The sequence below is a fragment of the Drosophila tropicalis genome, unplaced genomic scaffold, assembly GCF_018151085.1.
Source record: "Drosophila tropicalis isolate 14030-0801.00 unplaced genomic scaffold, ASM1815108v1 contig_377, whole genome shotgun sequence".
NCBI lineage: Eukaryota > Metazoa > Arthropoda > Insecta > Diptera > Drosophilidae > Drosophila > Drosophila tropicalis.
This window is the reverse complement of record NW_027172838.1, coordinates 12,418-37,743: the sequence shown is the minus strand read 5'-3', so window position 1 is coordinate 37,743 and position 25,326 is coordinate 12,418. Positions and strand designations below refer to the sequence as shown.

The window sequence follows — 25,326 nt, the reverse complement described above, 5'->3', positions numbered from 1 at the left end:
TTGTATGAGGCTGTTCGTTTCGGTTTTGCTGACAGAGATTGCAACGTTTCACAAGTAGCTCTATTTCAGAGTCAATATTAGGCCACCAAATGTAGCTTCGAGCCATGGCTTTCATTTTTACAATCCCCGGGTGTGAAGCATGCAACGCTTGAAGTAAGGCCGGTCTAGATGGTTCGGGAATCACAGCCCGGGTGCCCCATACAAGAATTCCTTTGTTTGCTGAAAGCTCATGTCGGCGAGAAAAATACGAGTAAAGCTGATCTGAACGATCAACTTTTCCATTGGGCCATCCCCTTAACACCCAGTTCAGAACCTTTGATAAATGCGCGTCCTTCTTAGTCTGTAATGCTAGAGATTGAGCGCTGACAAGTGGTGTTCCAGCCCATTCAATCATTAACACTTCTTCTGTAGTGTTGCCTTCGCCTTGTTGTGGTAATGGGCATCGGCTTAAGAAGTCGGCGTTGCCCATTTTTGATCCAGGTCTGTGAATTAGTGTAAAGTCATAGGCATTCAAGAATATTGCTCTTCGAAGCATCTGTGTGGAAATTACATTTGGAGTTGCCTTGGCCGTTGTAAATATTCCGAGCAATGGGCGATGATCTGTGACGAGAGTAAACGCACGGCCATATAGATAATTGTGAAATTTTTTAACGCCTGATATAAGCCCAACGGCTTCTCTGTCGATTTGCGAGTAGTTTCTTTCTGTCTTGGAGAGAGTTCTAGAATAGAAGGCAATAGGCTTCTCTGATCCATCCTGAAGTTTGTGGCTCAGCACCGCTCCAATTCCGTACGGAGATGCATCGCAGGTTAACGATACTGGCAATTTGCCATCGAAATGCATTAGCACATTTTGTGAAGTTACAAGATTTTTTAGATTCATGAAGGCATCTTGGTGTTTATGGGCCCATACCCATGGCGCATTTTTATCCAGTAGACGGTGAAGCGGTTCAGCAACGGTTGCCTTATGTGGCAGGAATGCGTGGTAAAAATTGATGAGTCCCAAGAATGCTTGTAATTGTTTCTTATCCTTTGGAGCTGGAGCGCACTTGATAGCTTCGACCTTACTGGCACACGGTCTTATACCCAGTGTATCGATTTTAAAACCTAAAAATTCTACTGATGGAACTCCAAATTGACACTTGTCTCTGCGTAGGCGTAGTCCGGCTTTATCAAATCTTGAAAGCACCTCATTAAGACGCACCGCTAGCTCTTCCTCTGATTTTCCCATAACAATTATGTCATCGAAGTAGGGTAAAACACCAGAAACGTTCTGCAATATACGTTCGATGCAGCTCTGAAATATGCCCGGGGCTGGAGAAATTCCAAATTGTAGTCTGGTTACTTTGAAATAACCTTTGTGTGTACATATGGTTTGCATCAACGCAGACTGCTCATCTACCACTAGTTGTTGGTACGCCTGAGCCAAGTCGATTTTCGCAAATATGGATCCTGCTTCAACTGATGCTAATAATGAATTCATTGGAGGAATTTGATGGCCGTGTTGCTTAATCACTTTATTAATTGTAGACTTGTAGTCGCCACATATGCGAATAGTACCACCCTTTTTAATTACTGGCACTGTAAAAGTCGACCAGTCGGAGTATTTAATGGGTACTAGGATTCCTTGGGAACACAGACGGTCTAATTCTTCTTCATATAATTCTTGAATTGCAAATGGAATGCGCCTTGCTGGCAGTCGGACTGGTGTTGCATCAGTATTGATTTGCAATGACACAGGTGGCCCCCGAAAACGGGCTAATTCAGACGAAAACAGATCCTTATACTTCGCCAGAGTTGCCTCGCTGCTAAGTTTAGCGTTAATCGCATGTATTCCTTCTATGCTGATGCCTAAGGGCATAAACCAGTTGCGTCCAAGTAAATTCGATCTACCGCTTGATATAACAACCAGTGGAAGATTCGGAATGTATTTATTATCGTACTGGACAGATGTATCCACGATGCCAATAACAGGAATTCGGTTTTTCTGGTAATCCGTAAACTCTAGAGAACAATCTTGAATATTCGGTCTATCCGTTGGGCAGATATAACGAAACATAGCTTCGTCTATCATAGTGATCACAGACCCCGAATCCACATCGAATTGGTATTTTCGTTTATTTGTAATTATTGTAACGATTTCCTTTGGGCAAATCAACGGTAGTATGCTGTGGACACTGTATTCTTCATTCGGCTTTTGCTTGTGTGGTCCTCGGTAGGAGGCATGGCCACTCGATGTGTTGAATGCTTTACGACCCGGGTCTCTTACAGCCCGGCAGACTCGTTGAAGATGGCCTGCTCGGTGACAGGCATGGCACACAGTGTTCCGATGTGGGCATAGTTTCCGCAAGTGAGCACCCCCGCAATAATTGCATGGCTGGTGGTGCTGATTGGGTCGGCTTGGACGGATAGCGTTGGTCTGCACTTCGTGTATCGACTCAGTGCTCTCAGCTGTATTACGCATGGCCCAAGCGCTGTGAGCAGCGGCCTCACTAGATGTGGCGCGTTCCATCGCGCGTTGAATTGTTAAATCTGCCTCTGCTAGCAGACTCTTCTGGAGACCCTCATCCTTCATTCCACATACCAAGCGATCGCGCAACATGCGATCCAAAGCAGCTCCGAATTTGCAGTCGACTGCGAGAGTCCTAAGTGCAGCCATGTAGTTCGCAACCGATTCATCAATTAGTTGGTCTCGCTTGTGAAATTGGTAGTAGGCCGCAATTTCCGATTGACATGGAGACAAATGTTGGTTGAGTATTTCATATATTTCCGATAAACTCAAATCGCTCACCTGAGTAGGGGATGCCAATGACGTTAGAAGCTCGAACAATGGAGCGCCAGCCAGTGTAAGCAATGCAGCCTTCTTCCGAGCTTCCTCCGAAGCGTCATTGGCCAGAAGATACAGCTCAAAACGCTGCTTGTAAGTTGTCCATTTATTTGGGTGATTTAAGTCAAATGGTTCTAACTGACCCACTCCTGACATTATCACTGATTTATTTGTTGTTTTGCGTTCTGTAGCAATGTTCACTTTGGCGGGCTTTTCCTCATGTGATTCCAAATCAGACATTAGTAGTTGAATTCGATCGTATGTGTGTGTGCGAGCATCAAATTAAATTGCAGTAGTCGTAGCGCGTCTATCTGCGAATGCGCGCGTTGGTAAAGTACCGTTGCTTTATTCCAATAAACTTGGCGCCAGTATGCATGCGGTTTTTGGCGTCTCTTTGTTCGCTTTCGCTTGGTCGATTGTAACTGTACACGACATATACATATATAGTTTGACGAATTATCCCATCCTCGTCGCCAATTTTGTGTTTGTGCAAACTTATATATATATGGTTTATTAATAGATAATGGTACAGTAGAATTTTGGGATATGTAGTTGTTGTAGTAGCAGAAGTAGAAGTCCAGTAGTAGTAATCCCTCGTAGCTATAGTAGTAGAAATCCCTCGTAGTTGTAGTAGTAGTTGCAGTAGTAGAAATCCCTCGTAGTTGTAGCAGTAGTCCCTCGTAGTTGTAGCAGTAGTCCCTCGTAGTTGTAGCAGTAGTCCCTCGTAGTTGTAGCAGTAGTCCCTCGTAGTTGTAGCAGGGGAGTCCGATGTTGTTCCGAAGCAATTAGTAGAACGACTGACTGTGCAGCTGTTAACAGACCTTTTTAACAGTGCCGCGATAACAGCTTCTTAGAGATGGGTCACATACATAACAAATTGGTTATGGGCAAACTCGCCAGGCGCATAATGCCAACGGATCCAACCAAGTTGGGTCACATTGTAGCAACGCTATTCCCTTCAAGGCCGACGAGGAACTTAGCAGAGAGCGGAACACCATGTGCACCGATATTCACAGATGTTAGTGAAGTCGTGGAAGCAGGGAAGAGGATAAACGTACATAAAGCCCCGGGCCCGGACGGGGTCCCGGCCCTTGTAATCAAACTGCTAGTTTGCAAACACGCGTCGACGTTTGTTGAACTTTTCAACACGTGCATGCTGCAACGGGAGTTCCCTACGAGGTGGAAGCTACAATGGTTGGTCCTGCTTCCCAAAGGTGATAAAATAGATGACCCGTCACCATACAGACCCCTGTGTATGCATGATGTGATTGGGAAACTTTTTAAGCGCATCATTTGCAACAGACTGGAGAAGGAACTGGAGCAACGTCATGGACTGTCGGGCTGGCAGTTCGGATTCAGGAGGAAACGCAGCACTATCAGCGCCATCAGTTCGGTGGTAGAGATAGCGGCTAAAGCCATCGAAGGGCAACGCTGGAAAGGCGGCAACAAAAAATACTGCCTTATATCAACGTTGGATGTACGGAATGCTTTTAATTCGGTCAGCTGGGACTCCATTATCGCGTCCCTAGAGCGATTAAACATATCTGAGTACATCATTAACCTGATATGCAGCTATTTCCGGGATCGGGTGCTACTCTACGACACAGCAGCCGGTCCACGGAAACACACCATCACAGGCGGAGTACCCCAAGGATCAGTGATCGGGCCAACATTGTGGAATGTCATGTATGACACTGTCCTGCGATTGGACATGCCAACTAACACCCGCATAGTGGGAATCGCGGACGACATCGCCATCGTCACTGTGGCCAAGGATATCCAGCAGGCGGAAGAAAACACCAATACAGCAGTGTTCAGGATTCTGGAATGGATTGAGGCAAACTCACTATCCATAGCCGCACACAAAACCGAGGCCGTGCTCATAAGCAGCAGGAATAAAGTGGAAACGGCCAGGATCGAAGTCGCCGGATGGAGTCATGATGCACCATAGGCTAACATTCAAAGCCCACCTGCAGTATACCGCAGATAAAGCTGCGAAGGCCACGTCAACTATAACTCGGCTTATGGCTAACGTCGGCGGCCCCAAGCAACGGAGCAGATGGCTCATCTCGACGGTGGTAAGGTCTATCATCCTATATGCCGCCGCCATATGGGCCCCAGCGATGTCATCCCCCACCTACAGCCGGGACTGCAAATCGTCGTACCGAACATGCGCACTCAGGACCATATGCGCGTTTAGTACAGTCTCCGAAGATGCCGCCTTGGTGCTGTCTGATATGGCCCCACTAGACCTCTTGGCTAACGAGGCTAGAAATAGAGATCCGCCGCCAGTTAGAAGAGAGACGACTCTGACTAACTGGCACCGCAGATGGCGTGACTCAAACCATGGGAGCTGGACAAGGCGCCTTCTCCCCGACATTTGGCCATGGCTTAATCGCAAACATGGCCAGACTGACATCTATCTGACACAGTTACTGACGGGACATGGATGCTTTAAATCCTACTTGCATAGGTTTAAACATGAGACAGATCCCTTTTGCACACACTGTGCGGGGAATATAGAAGACGCAGAACACGTCCTGTTTGTCTGTCCTAGATATTCTGCTGAACGGGAAGAGCTAAGCCTAGGCATTGGGAGGCCATTTATGGTCAACGACTTTATGGATATCCTACTTAGCTCGCAAAACAATTGGCTGGCTGTTAGCCACATGGCAGCAGTCATCAAGTCAAGTAGTACTTCAGCGTTGGTTCCGGGGGGAGGGAGAAAGAGAAAAGGGGAGGTTAAGTGCGGTGCAGTGACCACTAACCAAGGTCGATACCAAGTCCCACACTTCGGCTTTCAATGCTTTCCCCCCTATTTAACAAAAAAAAAAAAAAAAAAAAAAAAAACATACATATTTACACACATACATATATACATACATGCATATATTATATACATACATGCATATACATACATACATCTTATATTGAAAAGTGGAATGTGTACTTCGTCGCGTCCCGGTTTTTTCTGTAAAATTCCCGTCTTATCCGTGCTTGTAAATCTCGTAGTCCTGCAACATAATAGTTTGTTAGTGTAGCAGTCCAACTCTTGTTACCTTTGTTACCTACGTTTCGCCGGCCGCCAGTCTGCATCGCAAGTGGAAAAATTAAAACATAATTTTTTTTTCCCGGCCTCCCGCCGCGTCGGTCTTTTGGTGGTTGGAGGGGTGCGGGGCGCCTCCTTTCTGCATCACCCAACTTTTTCCTCCGTATTGGTGTTAGTGGGGTGCCAGTCGCACCTTTTGATAAATAGCACGCTGTAAGTAAATACACAATTGGTGCGATAACCAGCTGTTGGCGGACCTGCCAAGCCGGTCTCGAAAGCTCTCCAGGGTCATCATTTGGGAGTCGAGCTTTCACCGCAAAACTTCTAAGCCGGGGTTCTCGATCACCTCCCACCAGACTAGCAGCATAGCAGCGCACCAGCCTAAGGCTTGGTGACGTAAGCGGTGGCGTACCTGGCAGCGGTGCTGCCTCTCATCGCCTGGTACCTGGTTCAAATCCGCTGAGTGGAGCGAAGAAATTTTAAATAAATTTGGAGCATTTTTATTTTTTTTTTCGGACGCGGGCCTCCAAGTACCTGGTTCGACTCCGCTGTGAGGATTTAGAATTAAAATTAAATTTCAAATTCTTTTAGAGTTGAAATTTGATCAATACTAGTGGTTTTTTCTGCGATACTCCTAGGCACGGTAGGGGTTCAAATCCGCGGCGGGTAATCTTGGATTCAAAAAAAAAAAAAAAAAAAAATTTTATTTTTATTTTATAATTTTTTTTTTTTTTTTTTTTTTTTTTTTTGTTTATCCGTCCATTGCACACCGAGTGGCCCATATTCCCGCTGACTGCCTGTATTATCTAAAAGAAGCCGAGCCGGAGCGGTATAACTCCCAACGCCCACCAGGGGGAAATACCTGGTCGTCAGGCTGTAGGAAATGGTCGGCGAGGAGCAAATGGTGTTTGGGCGTAGTAGATTGCTGCTACATTCGCCTCCAATCCATAGTGAGTTGCCTTTGCGAGCGGCTGCTAGCCAGCAGGAGGACACTCCAAAGAGATCTAGGGACGCCATGAGTCCAGACGGAGAAGCAGCAAATGCTAACGAATGTGCCCCATCGAAAAGGTCAAAATTGCAGCCTGTCTGCAATGAGCTAGCGGAAATGGGCGTACTGTTGGAGGAGATCTCGGAGAGGATCAAGCCCGAGAAGGAAGGTGGCAAGCGGGCCATCACCAACGCCCTTCGCGAAAAAGTGGAGAGGCTGAAAGAGCTGCATGCGGAAGTCAGCTCCCGGCTCAGCGGGCACCCGACCGAGACAGTTCCATTGGAGGCGTGTCCCAATTGCTCGAAGGCGCCACCTGAGCGTGCCAGTCGTGGGCAGCAGACCGATGAAATGTCCCCCACGACCATGCTTTCCCGGCCCACTCAGACTTCACCACTGGCAAAGCGAGAAGGCAAGGCACCATTTTCGTCTGAACCAGCTGGAAAGCAACTGCGGCAGCCGAGTGCTCACGCATCAAAGCAGCGTCCAAAAAAACGGCACCCTGTGGATCCCCAGCAGCAGCAGCAGGAGTCACCTACTCCTCAAGGCGATAAACCGCACCTCACAATCGCGGATCATGGATCATCCGAGGACAACCAAGGATGGAAAACAGTCGGTCCACCAAAGCCTCGACGTGGTGGCTCCTCGAAGCAGGCCAAACCCAGAATCAGGCATAGACCGGATGCAATTCTGATCGAGGCCAGCAGCGGGCTTAGCTATAGCCAAGTCCTAACGATGGTGACCAGGCGTACGGATGATAAACTAATCCACGTCCGTGAGCATGTCTCCAGAGTACGTCGCACAGCTAAAGACGCGCTGCTACTGGAGCTTCGCAAGGACTCTGCTACGAGCATAAAATCGCTCCAGGATGACATCACCCAAGTGCTGGGTGCAAAAGCCGATGTGAAGGCCCTCACACAGCTTAGGACGGTAGCAATCTACAACCTAGATGCAGCGGTGACCCCTGAGGAGCTTCTAACGAAGTTATCCTCGCAAGCTAAGGTAGACGTAAACGCGCTAACCGTCAAAAGCCTTCGGACAGGTCTCCGGAATTACCAGACGGCAATTGTGAGCGCACCTGAGTCTGTGACCCGGACGCTCATCGAACTTGGTCGCGTAGAGATAGGCTGGGCAAACTGCCGTATCAGAGAACTCGAGCAGCGGCCTTTGCGCTGCTTCAAGTGCCTAGCTACTGGTCACGTCGCCGCGAAGTGCCCTAGCAAGGTGGACAGATCAAACTGTTGCTTCAAGTGTGGTGTAGCAGGCCACAAGGCAGCTGTCTGTCCCTCTATAGAACCGCACTGCTTCCTCTGCGTTGCACAGGACCTAAGCCCAACAAATCACCTTGCGGGTAGCCGTCTATGCCCAGCTACAGGCGAATCGAGGACCCCCAATGACCTCCAATGACTCAGCCAGCCCTGAAGATCCTGCAGTTAAACCTGAATCACTGCATCGCAGCCCAAGACCTGCTGCAGCAGACTGTTCGGGAGATACGAGCGGATATAGCCCTGCTAAGCGAACCTTATAAAACCGGCACAGGTCCCTGCTGGGCCAAGGACTCGAGCGGTAGAGCAGCGGTTTGGTGTTGTGGTAGCAGCGACGGCGTATTGCAGGACATTCTACGCGAGGATGGATTTGTGAGAGCGAGGTTTGGCAGTTATTGGCTCTACAGCTGCTATCTCGCGCCTAGCTTAACCCTGGAGCAGTTTGGCCGGACGGTAGACAAAATCGCCGATAACATTAGAGGACGACAAGGAGTGATTATAGGTGGCGACTTTAATGCTTGGTCAGTCGAATGGGGAAGTACACGCTCTGACGCTCGAGGTAGATTGCTGCTGGAAGCTTTCGCCAATCTTAACATCTCCTTGCTAAATGTTGGCTCCGAGAATACCTTCAGAAGGTCCGGCACAGGATCTATTGTGGATCTTTCTTTTGCCAGCGACAGTATCGCCGCCTCAGCCACATGGCACGTGGGATCAACATACTCGGCGAGTGACCATGAAGTCATCACCTTCACCATTGGCGACAGCAGGCAACCGCTCCCTAGGACGCAGCATTTTCGAAGGGTTTTTAAGGCGGAAACCCTTAACTCGCAGGTCTTTGGCCACAACCTGGAGGGCCTAAGCGTTAGGGACAACATGAGCGCGGAAGACGCCGCAAATTCCGTAATGGCACGGATAGTAGAGGCATGCGAGGCTAGCATGTCTCAGAGTGGCACATACACACGCCACCACACCCCAGTCTTTTGGTGGAATGACGCTGTCGCTGAAGCTAGGAGATCCTGCCTTCGCGCAAGGCGTCTCTATCAGCGCGCACGTGGTTCGACAAACTTCGAGGCCCTGGGCCTGGAGTATAAGAGACGTCGGATTATGCTCAAGATTGCGATCCGTTCCAGCAAACGTGAATGTTTCCTCGCTCTGTGCGACTCTGCTGAGCACGACCCCTGGGGCAAGGCCTACCAGCTAGTGGTCAAGCGTTTAAACTCCAGTAGAAACCCACCCCCAACGGATGCGCAAGCGGTACGTTTAATTGTCGACGGACTTTTCCCTGTGGTCGACGAAGAAATGCATGTGCCCCGCCTGACTCCAGTCCTACACTCGGCGGAGTGTACGCTAACCGAGGTCCTTGAGACAGTGAGGCGTCTGAAGCCCAAAAAGGCACCAGGTCCGGATTCGATCCCCAATAACGCATTCAAGCTCGCAGTGCTGCTCTACCCACACGTGTTCGTAGAGCTTTACTCCAAGTGTCTTAGCGAAGGTGTTTTTCCCGATAGATGGAAACTACAAAACCTGGTGTTGCTGCCGAAGCCGGGGAAGCCGCAAGGAGAGGCGTCTTCTCATAGACCCATCTGCCTCATCGACACAGCTGGCAAAGTCCTCGAGGCAATAATCTGCTCGCGTCTGGAAACAGCAATCATGGCAGGGGGCGGCCTATCTGAGTACCAGTTCGGATTCAGGAAGGCGAGATCTACGATCGACGCAATAAACCGGGTGGTAGGATTAGCTGCAAGGGCAATCGAAGGTACAAGATGGAAAGGTGGTGCCAAAGAATACTGCCTAGTGGTAACTCTGGACATCAAAAACGCCTTTAATTCAGCGAGATGGAACAGGATCTTGGAAGCGCTTGGGGCCTTCGGGATTCCGAGCTATCTCATCAAGTGCGTAGCCAGCTACTTCTGCAACAGGAGGATACGTTTCTGGACGGACGCAGGCTTGGAGGAAAGGGTCGTATCTGCTGGCGTCCCACAAGGGTCTGTTTTGGGTCCCCTGCTGTGGAATGTCATGTACGACGGAGTCTTACGCTTGGATTTCGACCCTGGCACCCATATAGTTGGCTTCGCAGACGACGTAGCACTTGTAGTGATAGCCAAGGATCTCACGGCAGCTGAAGAAATAACCAACAGGGCGATTAATAAGGTTGGCCAATGGCTCTCTGCAGCCGGACTGCAATTAGCCGCGCAAAAGACGGAGGCGGTACTCATAAGTAGCCGCAAGCGAGTGGAGACTGCCAGCATCAGGGTCGGCGACACCACAGTTGTCTCCAAGCGGGCTCTAAAGTACCTCGGAGTCATGATCGACACAAGGCTGACTTTTAGAGAGCACTTAGAGTACAGTAGCAGGAAAGCTGCATCGGTAGCGCAATCGCTCTCTAGAATATTACTAAACACGCGTGGACCGAAACAAGGACGGCGTCTCTTGCTATCCAGCGTCATCCGTTCTACTGCACTCTATGCGGCGCCTTCGTGGATAACGGGGATGGAAACTAGATCCTACAGGCGGAGCCTTGAGTCGACGCATCGCTTAAGCGCAATCAGGGTGTGCAGCGCTTTTCGCACCATCTCTGATGACGCCGCACTGGTGATCGCTGGGTTGCTGCCCATCGATGAGTACGCTGCAATTGCATCGGCCTCCTTCACAGCGTCGAGGCAAACTAACAGTTCTACCACTAATCAGCAGAGAGGCCTCGAGCATCGGAGGGCATGGCAGTCAAGTCTGCGCAGATGGCAGGAAAGGTGGGACTCCTCCTCCAAGGGGAGGTGGACTCACACTCTGATCCCTGACATCACTTCATGGGTTTCGAGAAAACATGGGGCAGTGAACTTTTACCTCACACAGCTCCTGAGCGGCCACGGTTGTTTCAGAAGCTACTTGAAAAGATTCAACCACGACGTGTCAGACGAATGCACATGGTGCGGAGCGGGCATTGTTGAGGATGCAAGCCACGTGCTCCAGCACTGCCCTCGCTTCGAAGTAGAACGGTGCCGACTGCAGAATGTAATGGGCGAAATGGTGACGGCGAGAAATCTGACGAGGATGATGATTGCAGATCCAGACGTATGGGAGGCGGCCAGCGCCTTCGCCGTGCGCGTAATGGTGGCACTTAGGAAGCTGGAGAGGGAAAGGTCTGCCCAATAAATTAAAGCCCACGGTCTGCGATGCAATACCGGCAGGTCGTCCCGCAGTAGCCGTTATCTTTTATTTTTGTGTTCTCACCTTATGTTCCCTTTTTTTTTTTTTTTTTTTTTTTTTTTTTTTTTTTTTTTTTTATAAAAAAAAAAAAAAAAAAACATACATGCATATATAGACACATACATATATACATACGTACATAATTAACTGAAAGAGAAATTTCCAAAAAAAAATATTCATTGTGTGTTGAACGTCAAACAAGACGGATGTTTTATTTTATAGAAAAAACTAAAAGTAAATAAACACAGGGAAAAGTTCCTCTTTTCCTCGATCGCGACTTGGCCAAGATGTTAACTCGCTCGAGCCCAAGCAGATAACTGCCCACCTCCCACGCGACCGACCGAGGGGTGCAGCCGTATAACGCACGGCACAAATCGCGTGGACGAATACACAATAGAAAAAACAGAACAACAAATAATACTATAGCTATCTATCTAGCTAGGATATATGTTTTAAGTATATTAATAGAAGACTCTGAGCCGATTACAGGTAATAGAAGGTTGTAATCAGAGCAGAGGACCCTAAAAGGTTCATGCATGGCATAGTTAGAAGAACAACGACTAAGGGATAAGGGTATCAAAGGCAACTACTCCGTTTACATGGTACCGACAGATTTACCTGAGCTAATAACACAGGCGAGTCGATATCACCAATTAAGAGCTTGTGCATAAAAATAACCCACAAATTATTTTTTTTGGGTTGGTGAGGGGGGGTGGTTAAATAAAGGTTTTTTTTTTAAAATGGGAAGGTATTTTTTTTTTTTTTCCCCTTTTAAACCAAGAGGGGAAAAAAAAAAAATTTTTTTTGGGGGTTTTTTTTTTTTTTGGGGGGGGTTTTTTTTGGGGGGGCCAAAAAGAAAATTCCTGCCCCTAAAAAGGGGGGAAAAAAAAAGAAAAAAGAACTTTAGTTGTATAGGGGTCGTCAAATTCTTTTGACTATCTTTTAATGAAACCCAGAACACTCATGGCCTTTGCGACCGTGGTGGAAATATGGGTGTTAAAATTTAACTTATGGTCCATAAGTACGCCCAAACCATTCATATTGTTTAGACGTTCTAAAGGGCTATTGTTCAGAAAATAAGTGACCAGTTGAGGAGACTTACGAAAAAAAGTCATTACCTTACATTTGGTAGTGTTAGGATTTAATAGATTAAACTGGCACCAGGATTAAAAGTTTTTAAGATCAGCTTGTAGCCAACTGAATCTGCATCTTTATAAGTACTTTATGAGTATCCTCTTAGAAAAAATCAGGCTCCTTTTAAAAACCCACTACAACAGCTATTCCAAAACCCATCAAATAGCAGCTCAAGCTTTCTACAATGATTGCAAGGAAAAAGCAACATTAACATAAAAACGACATCAAATATCATTCAAACAAGTTTCTGACTAAAACACTAGTATAACTTTACATAGGTATAATTCATAATTACAGTTACAAGGCTTTTACCTTACTTTGAAGGTGACATCAAAAATCTACCGGGTTTTCCTGGAGCTCTTCGCGTGCTCAACAGTATAAAAGAAACACACGAAGCCATAGCCATCGAAATTATAAAATCTAAACAAAGAGATCAAGCGGGTAATACTCTAAACTCTGAAACGATTAATGAAGTAATCCAAAAAGTGTCAACAACGTTTAGGGGTAAATTAGTAGACCTCTTGACAGCATAAATTAAAAACAAAGAAATCCCAAAAGAGATTCAAATACTTCTGAGACGTCTGTGGCAGCTTACATTGGCAATATATATATATAGGCCCTGATAAGGTTTCAATTCAAATGTTTAAGATGTAACGATCCTTTTTCGCCCTTCGGGATATTTTCAATCTTTTAGGGCGAGGTTCGTCACAACAAAATTCATTTTGTGCTTCGGTTCAATTAGAACTCAACGTGTACTGAAACGTGTATTGATATTTATTTATTATAATTTTGGGTTTGATTGAATATATAATTAAATATCTGGTTTTCCCAAAGCAGCGTACTTTGGTTTTTGAATGAAAACTTAAAACTGAGTTACAAAAATTTCTTATGGTTATATTAATAGGCTAAATTTGTGAGACCTTTAGTGGCGTGATTGATCCGATTTGATTGGCCCGAATTTTAATGCTGAATTGGCGTTCTCACGCTTTTGGTTTTTAGGGGGACAATTATTATTGCAAGTATTTAATTGTTTCTGCTAATTATGAGTTAGCGTTCACACGCTTTGATTTTGAGGGGGACAATTGTTATTGCAAGTGTCTAAGTGTTTATAAAAACGGATGTTTACTTTAACCACTAACCATAGAATACATAGACGCGACAAACATTGTCGCTTTTTTGTCGAAAATTAAAAATTTTGGTCGAGCGATCTATTGAAATGCGATGTTGTACAACTTCACGTCACACACACACTACGAAGCCTAAGCATGTACATATGCAAAACGAGAACACAGCGACACAGACATGTGCTCATCGTTCTGCGATCTGTGGCAGACTGAATTATTTTCGATGCATAGCGACACTGCTACGAGCGAACACTCTCTGGGGTTCTACGCTGTTCGGCTTTTGCCGAAGTTCTCTGGGGTTCCACGCTCAAGCTAGCGTTTGTAATCAAAAAATCTTGAGTTTGACGCATCTATGTATTCTATGGTTAGTGCATTAACGTTATGAATTTTAGGGCGCGAAAAATTTATATGATATTGGTTATTGGCGTTGGATATATATATAGGTTGTAGCATGTAACGTTGAATCTCACAAGGAGGGTTACACGATAGAGATTAGCCAGAACTATAGTTACTCACATTCGATACAGACGTAAAATTTTAAATTCGCGTACTTAAGGACACCAAGGTATAACGGTACAGGTTTAGAGGCGAAAGAAAGAAGGCCTAAGGAGAACAGAAACAGGAACACTTTAAACAATGTAGTATCAAGGTGCACACATGTTGGAGTATGTCATGATAGCCTATAGGCCTATCGTGTGAAGGCCCACCCTACCATAATCCTCGGGCCACGTCTGAATTGAGGACCCCTCCAACATGTCTTACGGCCTCTTTTTACCTCTCAGTCGGTTGCATGGTTCCCCAAAATTTAACGATTATAGGGAGTTTATTTCAAAGAACAATAGTTTTATTAATTTCTAAATTTATGAACAAGGCAGGATTCATTTCCTAATTTAATTCATTCTTAATATCTCTTTCGGAAACAAACGAACCTAATATTATTCAAAATTAATGAAGTTAATATGTGGAGGTCCCTAAAGTATGATTAGTACGAAATTACCGGTTACTGATTACCGAATTTGTTTTTGGCTATTCAAGCTTATCTTCATACCTTAAAATCTTAAACTAAATACTGGTCGAAAAATAAGTTTGGATTTTATCCTCAATTTCATAATATATACGATGCAGCAATGCGGTTATCAAACATAATTATCTTCCTCGTTCTCTTGAGATTAGGTTACAAAAACCAAATTTAATCAAATTTACAAAAAATCGAATCATATCAAACTGATGCCGGGAGAGAAAAGGATAAAAATAAAAACTAGACGGTTAAATTTCCTAATAAATTCAAGTATTGGCAAAGGCACAAACGTCCAACATATTCAAAGGCTCCAAAAACGAATAACCCGAATCAATTAATAATTTTTCTTAAATGGTTTGACTTACAGTTTTAGTCCAGCAGCGAAAGATGTTTCTAATCTGAGTCTGTTCAAAAATAGATAAGATGATTTAAGGTAGTCAGAAGCCTCTGATTTTGGTCGGGAGCACCCGTTTTCGATTAAATACATTAACATTAACATTATTTGTATCCTCTCTCTCTCTCTCTCGTGAACAAATAACTCTTATAAGTATTGGATGTCTAAGTATTACAAGAACATTGTCTTCGAATGTCACTAGGTCATGCCAATGTGTTGCACGTTCCGTACACGTTTATTAAGACCTGAAGTTCATTTCTTCAAGGTTTTAGGTTTTTTTTTTTTTCTTTTGGTTAAGTATTCGCGATAATCATTGGCAGGACCGAGAGGCTCGAACGCATAGTCACAATTAAATTTGAAGGGGCTTTTAACCGCTTGCACCCATCCTGATTATTTAAAGGCGCAGGTTAAATCTTCCTTCGCTCAAAGTTTCGTTAATTCATTTTTTTTTCTTCTTGCACGATACACGCGGTGGGAGCAGCAAAGATTGCCGTGAAGTTGGCAGCGAGGATTGTAGGACCTCCATCTCCTTTGGTAGTTGGGTTAAGAAACAACGAGGCCACGCGTATTTAATCTTTTAATTTTCCTTTCCCCAATTATCTTTTCTTTTATATTCTTTAATCTAGGGCTGAGCTTTAAGCCGATATCTCACCGATCTATACGTGACGACTTACGTGAATACGTAAGGTGATAAATTATCGATAGCACTATGTACACATTCGGGTACTAAAAACAAGCTAAATGGGTTGTTTCCACGATTAAATATGTTGATTTTTCAAATTTTGAACGACAAGCGCATGTTACAAGGTATATATTTTCTTTACTGGTTTGGTTGCTGATTACACTGGATACGTGATTATTTGTTTTATGTTTCAGATTTGTTGATGCTCGTGGAGTTTACAAGGTTACCCGTAAGGCCTTATAAGCTCGATGACTTGCTTGTACTGGTAATTTGATAGGCGCCAAATATTCTTAAGGTTACTCGTAAGGCCAAAAGAGATTTATTGCTTCGCTTCTTGTTGATCAGGACTCGATGACTTGATTGATTGATCTTGACTCGACGACTTGACGATTTCTTAATTTGCTGCTGGCCTTATATGTATAGGCATCCTGGGGCCTCTGGTATCACTTAGTGTGATACCGCTACACAGCAGGTAACTTTCCATCGGCCCATCGCTTTCATCCACGCTGTTGCTATGCGTGGTGAAAGTCCCGTAAAAGTCCTTGACGCAGCCGTATCTCGTATTTCACCATGTTGCTCTGCTCTGCCCACATAGCGTCTCTGTTGCTAAGCGGGCTTCCATCCTTTTCTCTCCTGTCCCCGATTTATCCTTGTTGGTCGCATGTTCTCTTTGGTTGCTAGGCGACGCTGCTTTTTCCCATGTCCTTATTTGCTCCCCTCGTTCCATCAATTCTGGGCAATTGTTGCTCTTGTCCTTTGTACATATATATTTAGTTTCATATGTATAATATATTGAGTTTCATTTCTCCCGTTCAACTAATTCAAGGGCTAAATTAGTTAAGTTCATTTTTCTACGTCATCAATATATTCGCCTCATATTTAGGGCTTCCCCAAGACTTAATTCCACTCTTCTTCGGCACCGGTACCCGCATCGTCACCGGTCCATTGTGTATGGATTGGAGCATGCCGTTCTTCTCTCTCATATGCACGCTCTCCAGCCGTCCAATTTTCGCCCTCCGCATCCCACGCATCTTCCCGCGGTGACGAAATTCTCTGGTGATTGCAAGCGGTTCGATCGAACTTGTTGTGTCGTATCGTAATGTTGCGTGTTTTAATTGCAGCAACATGTTGCAAACGATCACTATTCGCAACATGTTGCCGGCCATCACGATTCCGTGTCTTTGCGTATGTTTCCTGTGTGTTGTCCCTTGTTAATTACCTGTTTGTTGTGTGGGACATTATTGTCAAAATTGTGTTCCTCACAAAGTTTTCTAGGCCTCGCGAAAAATCCTCTTTAAAAATTACTGTACCAAATTAGTATTTCTCAGCTATGGTAGACCCTAATTTTTAGCCAGAGGCCTCAGTTGTACACGAGTTTGCACCCAATAATCGCTTTCGTCCGTTGCCTGTCCAAATTTGTCTTCTGCGTTTTCTGAAACTTAGCTCAACTCTTCTATTTTGGATAACTAAATTCTTCCTAATAACTTTATTTCTTATAGGCTCGATGGTGTTGCTGTCAACTCGAATCTGTGGTCAAGTGCTGTGCCGATTGATCTGCCCTTAGGTGTTGAGTTTATTTGCATCTAAGTTATTTGTTCTGATATCATGACCTAAATGCACCATGCTGATGCTTTGCAAACTATTTTTAGTCGTCTTAAAGATTGTGAATTCTTTATAGTTTTAGGTGATTTTAACTTGCCTAATATTTCTTGGCTGGTTGATGACAAACTATCTTTCTTAATTCCTTCGTCTCAACATGTTTTTCTTTTCTTACTATGTAATTCATTAAATAACATCTAATTTTCTCGTCGTAGATGTTTTCATAAAACAAATTTCGGTGTTCTTAAGAACCTTCTTTCTAATCTCAATAACATTAAATCGAGATATTTAAAAAGGTTTAAAAAACTTGATCTCTACTTGTTTAAGAATAAACATCGTGTTCATCTATAGCGGCTTCACCAAATCAGATGCACTAAAGAAAATATACTACAACTGTAATTTTGTCACAAACAACTAATCTAGCATATGACCAGAATTACAATCACACGTTGTGGAAAAACACTTGTAATTCTAAACTAACCCAAAAGACCACAACGGCAGGATATCAAGTGGCCGAAGCCGTGCCCAAAATAATAATAATTTTCAACCACCGAAATCTTGTGTTTGAGTCTCATTAGAATAAGATATTTTAAGAACAATTGTTGCCTCCTAGAGCCTAAGATTCCCCATATAAACTCCATACTTTTGTTAATAAAATCAGTTCATATTTTGAATTCAACGAATGAAGATTGGGTAATTCTTCTTCTCCGGAATCCCTATTCACTACTTGACTATGCAAAATATTGTGTAGCGAAATATCAATTTTGTCTTTTAATTACTTGACTATGCAAAATATTGTGTAGCGAAATCTCAATATTGTCTTTTAATTACTTGACTATGCAAAATATTGTGTAGCGAAATTTCCATTGTCATTTTATTACTCAATGATACAATAATTATATCGTGGGCTGTAAGGTTGAACTCTATAAGAACCCCAAAAGATTTTATATTTTTTTAGAGCGAAGCTCTCTTAGGCGCGTCGCGGTAGAAAATTATTTTTAAAAATCGTCAGACGTCAGATCTGCAGCGCGTCAGATTTTCGTTTCTCTTCACTGTTCTCTTCTCTTCACGTGAGAGACAAGAACCGACGATATTGATACACCCGTGATTGGTCCGCCTATGTCTCTCTGTCTTGTCAGAGAGAATGGTCTATCTGAATCAGGGCCCGGCTAAAAAGTTTAGTTGTATGTGTGCATTTGCATGTGTGCGTATGTTGCTTTACACCGCGCAAAATGAAACTTTATTTATTTATTTATTTATTTATTTACGTCAACTAACACAGCAGTCGACGAAAAAGCTTAAGCTAAAGACAGATAGTAATTAAATGAAGAAGGTAGCTTAGCTTTATACACAACTAAACATCCCCGGCCCGGTGGAGGTGTTTTATTTGCACAAGGTGCCAGCTATGCCCCGATTCACAGCCAATGTGGCCAGGGATGAGTTGCAGCCAATCCAAGTCCAGAATATTTTCATTGGTTTCGCTGTAGATGATTAAAAAGTATAGCGCGAAGAGAAGTGACAGAAAGATGAGGAGAGATAAGGTGAGAAAGGTTGTTAAAAGATTGGCAAAGAACACGAAGAGGTTCGTGAAGAGAGTAGTTAGTCAGACATCTACTAAGGTGAATAGGAAAAAAGTTTCTGGTCCGACGTGAGGGAACACAAAAATACAGCGTATCTAGTAAATTCGTAGAAATGACTTCGCCGTTGACTAGTTTATGGAGAAAGAGAATGCCAATAAGAAGGTAGGCGAAGACCCGGGTCCCAATTTAGACCGCGTAGCGCAAACTAAAGGAATTGCTTCTGTACCGATTCAATACTACGCTGGTGAACATCATATTGCGGGTTCCACACTGGCGAGCAATATTCTAGAGTAGGGCGAACTAACGAAGTGTATAAAACCTTTGTTACATAGGGATCATCAAATTCTTTGGCCCAACGTTTAATGAAGCCGAGAAGGCAGCTTGCTCTGTTGACAATTGAAGAAATATGAACATTAAATGAAAGTTTAGGGTCAAACATAACGCCTAAGTCTTTGAATGATGGAACACAATCTAACAGAACAGACTTAATAGAGTAATGAGCTAGGAGCGGAGACAAACGACTGAAAGTCATAAAAGAACACTTAGAGGCATTAAGGTGTAATTTATTAACGTGGCACCAATCACAGAACGCATCGAGATCTGATTGCAAGTACTGTTGGAAAGAAGGATCATTATAGGAATAACAAATCTTGACGTCATCCGCAAACATGAGCACGCGTGAATGAGCCAAGGCCAAAGGCAAATCATTTATAAACAATGTTAATAATAGTGGGCCCAGATGACTGCCTTGGGGTACACCTGACGTAACTCGAACAGTTTTAGATATCGAGGAACGAAAAGACACCTTTTGGGTTCTGCCAATAAGATACGACTTTAACCAACCCAATAATTTTGGTGAAAAACCCATGATGTTAAGTTTCGCGAGAAGCAAAGAATGATCAACCGTATCAAAAGCCTTACTGAAGTCAGTATAAATAACATCAGTTTGACACTTTTTACGGAAGCCATGGTGTACTAGGGTAGTCAATTCTAAAAGGTTGGTAAGCGACGAACGACCTTTCATGAAACCATGCTGGCAAGGAGAAATAGTGGATCTGGATAGATGTTGAAGGGAAGACGTAATAATTTTCTCAAACAGTTTAGGTATTGCCGAAAGTTTGGCAATGCCACGGTAGTTGGAAACATCCGATTTGCTACCCTTTTTAAAAAGCGGAATAATAAATGACTCCTTCCAAATATCAGGAAATCTACAAGTCTCACTCGATATAAAGAATAACCGAGCTAAAGGCTTAGATAGGGAAATCGAACACATTTTAAGGATGCAACTAGGTATATTATCAGGCCCGGGAACGAAGGAAGACTTCATAGATGACAAGCTAGAGAGAATACAGTCTTCAGTAATACTGGGAAAAAACATACAATTTAAATGTGGGATTGAAAAGGGATAGGGTGTGGGATCCGAAACAGTAGTAGAATATGTCGACTGAAAAAATTTAGCAAACAGATCTGCAATATCTAAATCATTATTAGCAGACTGGTCGTTAAGTCTGAAGGTGGAAGGTAGGACATTAGAGCGTCTTTTGGAATTGACAAAGTTGTAAAATCTTTTGGGGTTATTATAAAATTCAGCCTTACAGCGAACGAGATAATTGTTGTAGCATTGAGTATTTAAAAGACAAAATTGAGATTTGGCTATACAATAATTTGCATAGTCAAGTCGCGAACCAGTTTTTTTAAATCTTTTAAAATATCTCGATTTAATGTTACGAAGATTAGAGAGCCTACGTGTGAACCAGACTGGCGAGCTGGAGACGGTAGAGACATTCACATAAGGAACGCATTTATCAATTAGAGAATTAAGAGCAGAATAGAAAAACTTCACTGCACAATCTATATCGCAGCACTCAAATAGAAACGACCAATCAAAAGAGAAAATAAGGCTGTTAAGAAGATTGAAATTTGTTTTACAAAAACATCTACGACGAGAATTTGAAATGTTTTTAAATAAATTAGTAACGGAATTGTAAGAAATAGTAACTTCAATGGTAGGATGATAAGGATCTTCAGGTTTCACTAGTGGCTGTGTTTGCGATACAGCACTAACAGTGGGATCAGAGACAAAAACAAGGTCAAGGATTCTTTTAGAACAGTTAAGGAAAGAATTCAACTGATATAGTGGACATTCAAGTAGGCTATCAAGAAAAACATGTTGAGATGAAGGAATTAAGAAAGATAGATTATCATCAGCAAGCCAAGAAATATTAGGCAAGTTAAAATCACCTAAAACTATAAGAACATCACGATCTTTAAGACGACCAAAAATAGTTCGTAAAGCATCAGCATGGTGCACGTAGATCATGATATCAGAAGCTGGAGGAATATATGAACAAGAGATATATAGGCTAAAGTTAGAACATGTAACTTCGACGCAAATAAACTCAACACCTAAGGGGAGATCAATCGGCACCACACTTGAAGACAGATTCGAGTTTACAGCAATGAGTACTCCACCGCCACGACGACCAACACGATCAAGCCTATAAGAAATAAAATTATTAGAAAGAATTTCATTATCTAAAACAGAGGAGTTAAGCCAAGTTTCAGAGAAAGCTAATATGTCAGCCGAAAAGGTTTGGCTATCACAGAAAAGGTTCGACAGCTTGGTAAGAAGTCCTCTTACATTTTGATAATGAATGCAAAGACTAGACGTTATTAGTTTTTTGAAGCAGAAGATAAAGTAGAAAGGTGGACAGGCAACGGACGAGAGCGCTTATTGGGCGCAAACTCGTGTACAACTAGGCCCTCTGGCCAAAAATTAGGTTCAACCATAGCTCAGAAGTACTCATTTGGTACTGTAATTTTAAAAGAGGAGATTTCGCGAGGCCTAGAAAACTTAAACTTTTGAATTAAAACCTTAGCAGGGCAAATATTACCAATGTAAGCTGCCACAGACGACTCAGAAGTATCAGGAGCAAGCCTAGAAATAAATAATTGTTTGCGATGAGGCACTACAGTTAGTGGAGGCGGAGGAGCATTGGGATCCGCAAGTGATTGAGAGCCGGCATGATCCTGTGATTGATCAGAGTTCCCGTGAGGGATAGATTGAGGTACACCAGGGCTTGTAATGGGTACTTCAATCTGAAAAGAAGAGCATAAAGAGGGACAAGAAGATGGTGTAGGCGAAAGTAAAATCGGAGAGGAAGTAATAGAGAGAGCTGGCGACTGCTTACGAGGCAACTCAAGGGTACATTTCTTGTGCAATTTCTCAGAAGGTGGCACAAATTTGAATTGCGACAATAATTGAACGCTAGAGTCACACTCGTTTGACAGCTGTTTGGCCAGTTTGTTTAAAGAAAGAAACCTTAAACGAAGATCCCTATACATACGGCTAAAATCAAGCTGCTGGCTAGCACAAGATGGGCAAGTCCAGCGCATTAAGCCAAGCTCAGGCTTAGAAACAGACAAACCAGAAAATTTGTCGTAGTCGCGGCCATTGAGGCCAGCACATTTTAAGTGAATAAGATTATCGCAGAGCCAACAAGATATTGCTCTATACTGATCATCAAAACGATCAGAATGTTTGCAATTAGGTAGACAACAAGCCATTGAAAAGCCGAAAGAAAGGCAAAAAAAAATTATATATATATAAGAATATATAGAAAAATTAAATTCACAGCACAAAGATAATTATTGATAAATAATCAATAATTACAAATAAAACAAAGAGACAGCTATAGTGCACAGCACAACAGAGAGTGCAAGAACAGTTATAAGCCGAGCTTTGAGAGGCGGCCTTACAAAAGTGATTACGCGGGAGAGAAGCTAAGCACAAGCACAAAGCAGAGAGAACAACAAAGCCACTAGCACTGATGGTATGATGGGGGCGATGAGGGGAGCAACTGCAGAAGCAATGACGAAAGAAAAAAAAAAAATGTAAATGCACCAAACACTAATCACGAAAAAGAAAAAACTGTTTTAACTGATTAATTTGGCGAATTATGGAAACTTCATCAAATTCTGCCTCAAATCAAGAAAACGAGTGCAGCAAATAATCTTATTGAAGAAAAAGATAGAGAAAACAAAGCAGCGATCAATTTTTTCATGTGTCTTCTCTCAACAAAGCGACATAGATCTGTCTCCTCCTCCCTCCCCCCACCCTCTTGCTCATGATTTTTTTGTGTGAGGTCTTCGGCAGCCGTTCGGCTTACACGCATAAGACGTGCCGAACGAGTTCGTCCCCGGGGGAAATGAATGCCGGGCTCTGATCTAACATAAATAGTCATTCAGTGAAGTAAACAATCAAGCGTGCAGTGTGAAAATTAAACCGTATGGAATAAAATAAACGATTTTTCGAGGAAGATGATTCCAAACCAAGAAAAAAGTCAACGACAACGTAGTATATTGAAATTTGTCCGACCGCACAACCGCTTACCATAAAAATAAAATTAACATAAAATTAAACATAACTTTAGCTTATTTACATATATAATTTACCTGCACTTTTCTCAGCTGATGTCAATCGATTGTTCAATATCTTGATCGATTATCGATAAATTATACAAAACTTGAGTCGAATACGAAAGATCCCGTTTTTAAGTTATTCGATAAGTTTTGTATTATGTATTTCCCCAAATAGAACTTTTCCTATTTGTTTTTTCATAGGTTCCACTTCTCGTAAATTCAAATTTTCGAAAATAAAAAATTTCTGATTTTAAAAATTTCTGTGTTTTCTAATTTGAAAGTGAATAAGGACTGATTTCATCGTATTCAATTGCAAAGTTTTAAATTTTTGTGAATTTCCAGAATGAAATGGCGGGAATTCAAATTTTCAGAATTTCCAAATTGTTGACAAATTTGGATTTTTAAAAATATAAGAGCTGATAATGACAGATTTGATAAATTTCAATTGCAAAATCCGACTATTTGATCTTTCAGAATTTTAAAATTAGAATTTTTCATTTTTCAATTGATTCAATTCAATTCATTTTTTTTTGATTTTTCAAAATCTGTAAGTTGACAATCACTAATCGCTAATCGCTAATTCAATTGTATTGATTCTCATATAAAATTTGGAATTTTTAAAATTTTCAAATAAAAAATTGGGAAAAAATTCAAATCTTCCAAATTTTAATTGATTTACGTGTGAAAGTTGACAATGACCACTTTTATTGGAAGTGCAAGATTTTGAATTTTTTTACATTGTGAACGAAATTTTCAGGAAATTGAAATTTTCAGAATTTAAAAATTATGATTTTGAAAAATTTTGTTTTAAATTTAACAATGAGCACTAATCCTGCAGAATCTACAACAAGATATAACACAACCATGTTTTGGTCATGTGCAAGTTTAATAAAAATATGTTTATCAAAAAAGCCACTGTAAATAAAGCTTTGTAATACTGCGATGAGCTGAAATATATTATATTTTATCAGAAAAATACTATTGCTTTCATTTGTTGTTCATGTTCATTATATATGACTGTAGTTCATCGTTTACTCGACGAATTCCTAGAGAGCTTCGCTCTACCCGGGTGCCCTATGACACCTCATTGCTTTTTTGTTAATACTAAACGACTAAACATACAACAAAAATAAGTCATAAAGATTCATATGACAATTATTGCTTAATTCAAAACAAAACATGCATCCACACATTGTGGAAATACCCCGAATAACGTGGGTCATTAGAATAAGAATTTTTTTAAGTATTTGTAGTCTCCTAGATTTTAAGAATTCATTTATGTATATACGCAACACTCTTGTAAATAAAATCAGTTCATTATACCATTGCAAAAAGTATATATATTCTTGATCAGCACGACGAGACGAGTTCAAATAGCCATGTCCGTCCGTCCGTCCGTCATGATCAACGCAAACTCCTCCTAGACCGTACAGAGCACGTAGGCTTGTATATACTGCAGGGGTTTATCTCGGATACAGCCGGATCAGACCACTATATCAAATAGCTCCCATACAAACCCCAAAGTCGCGAACATTGACTTTTCTCAATATCTTCGTTGTTTTCTGTGCTATTATCGTAATATTAGAAAGTTTATTTCGACTATAAACTACTGTGCCAAATTTGATCAAGATCTATAGCTGAGCTATATCATATAGCTCACATAGAAACGATCGGCCGAAAACAGTGACTTTTGTAAAAAACTTCGTTACTTTTAACGCAATTGCTTTCAAATTAAACATTTGTTAGTTCAATATATCGGTTAATGGCTGTGCCGAAGTTTATAAAGATCAGGTGACTATATCAAATAGCTCTCATAGGAACGATCGGTGGAAAACAGTGACTTTGATCAATATCTTCGTTATTTCCTATGATAAGATTGTAGGCCATTCTTTCACAAACATAAGCCTTTTTAGATAAAACTTTCTTCCACATTGATGGCTAATAGGTAAGGAAAGAGATACCAAAAAAGTTGCAAGGGTAAACAAACTTTGACGCGGTCGAAGTTAGCTCCGGCCCTCTGGTTTTTTAAATTCAAGGAATGAAGAA

The 25,326-nt window shown here is 42.4% G+C and overlaps 1 protein-coding gene across 1 annotated transcript; it reads right to left on the bottom strand.

The window, feature by feature from the left end:
* Positions 1 to 386: 386 nt before the first annotated feature.
* Positions 387 to 3,064, bottom strand: LOC137572517 (uncharacterized). Its single transcript, XM_068284257.1, has 2 exons — positions 551 to 3,064; positions 387 to 482 (listed from the first exon to the last, which is right to left on the bottom strand). Exons 1-2 carry the CDS (start codon positions 3,062 to 3,064, stop codon positions 387 to 389), a joined length of 2,610 nt encoding a protein of 869 aa, XP_068140358.1.
* Between the last annotated feature and the right edge of the window lie 22,262 nt (positions 3,065 to 25,326).

Coding starts and splice junctions, on each gene's coding strand:
- LOC137572517 (XM_068284257.1), bottom strand. CDS start 3,064: ATGTCTGATTTGGAATCACATGAGGAAAAGCCCGCCAAAGTGAACATT. Junction 483..550: donor CGGCCAAGGCAACTCCAAAT/GTAATTTCCACA, acceptor ACTAATTCACAG/ACCTGGATCAAAAATGGGCA.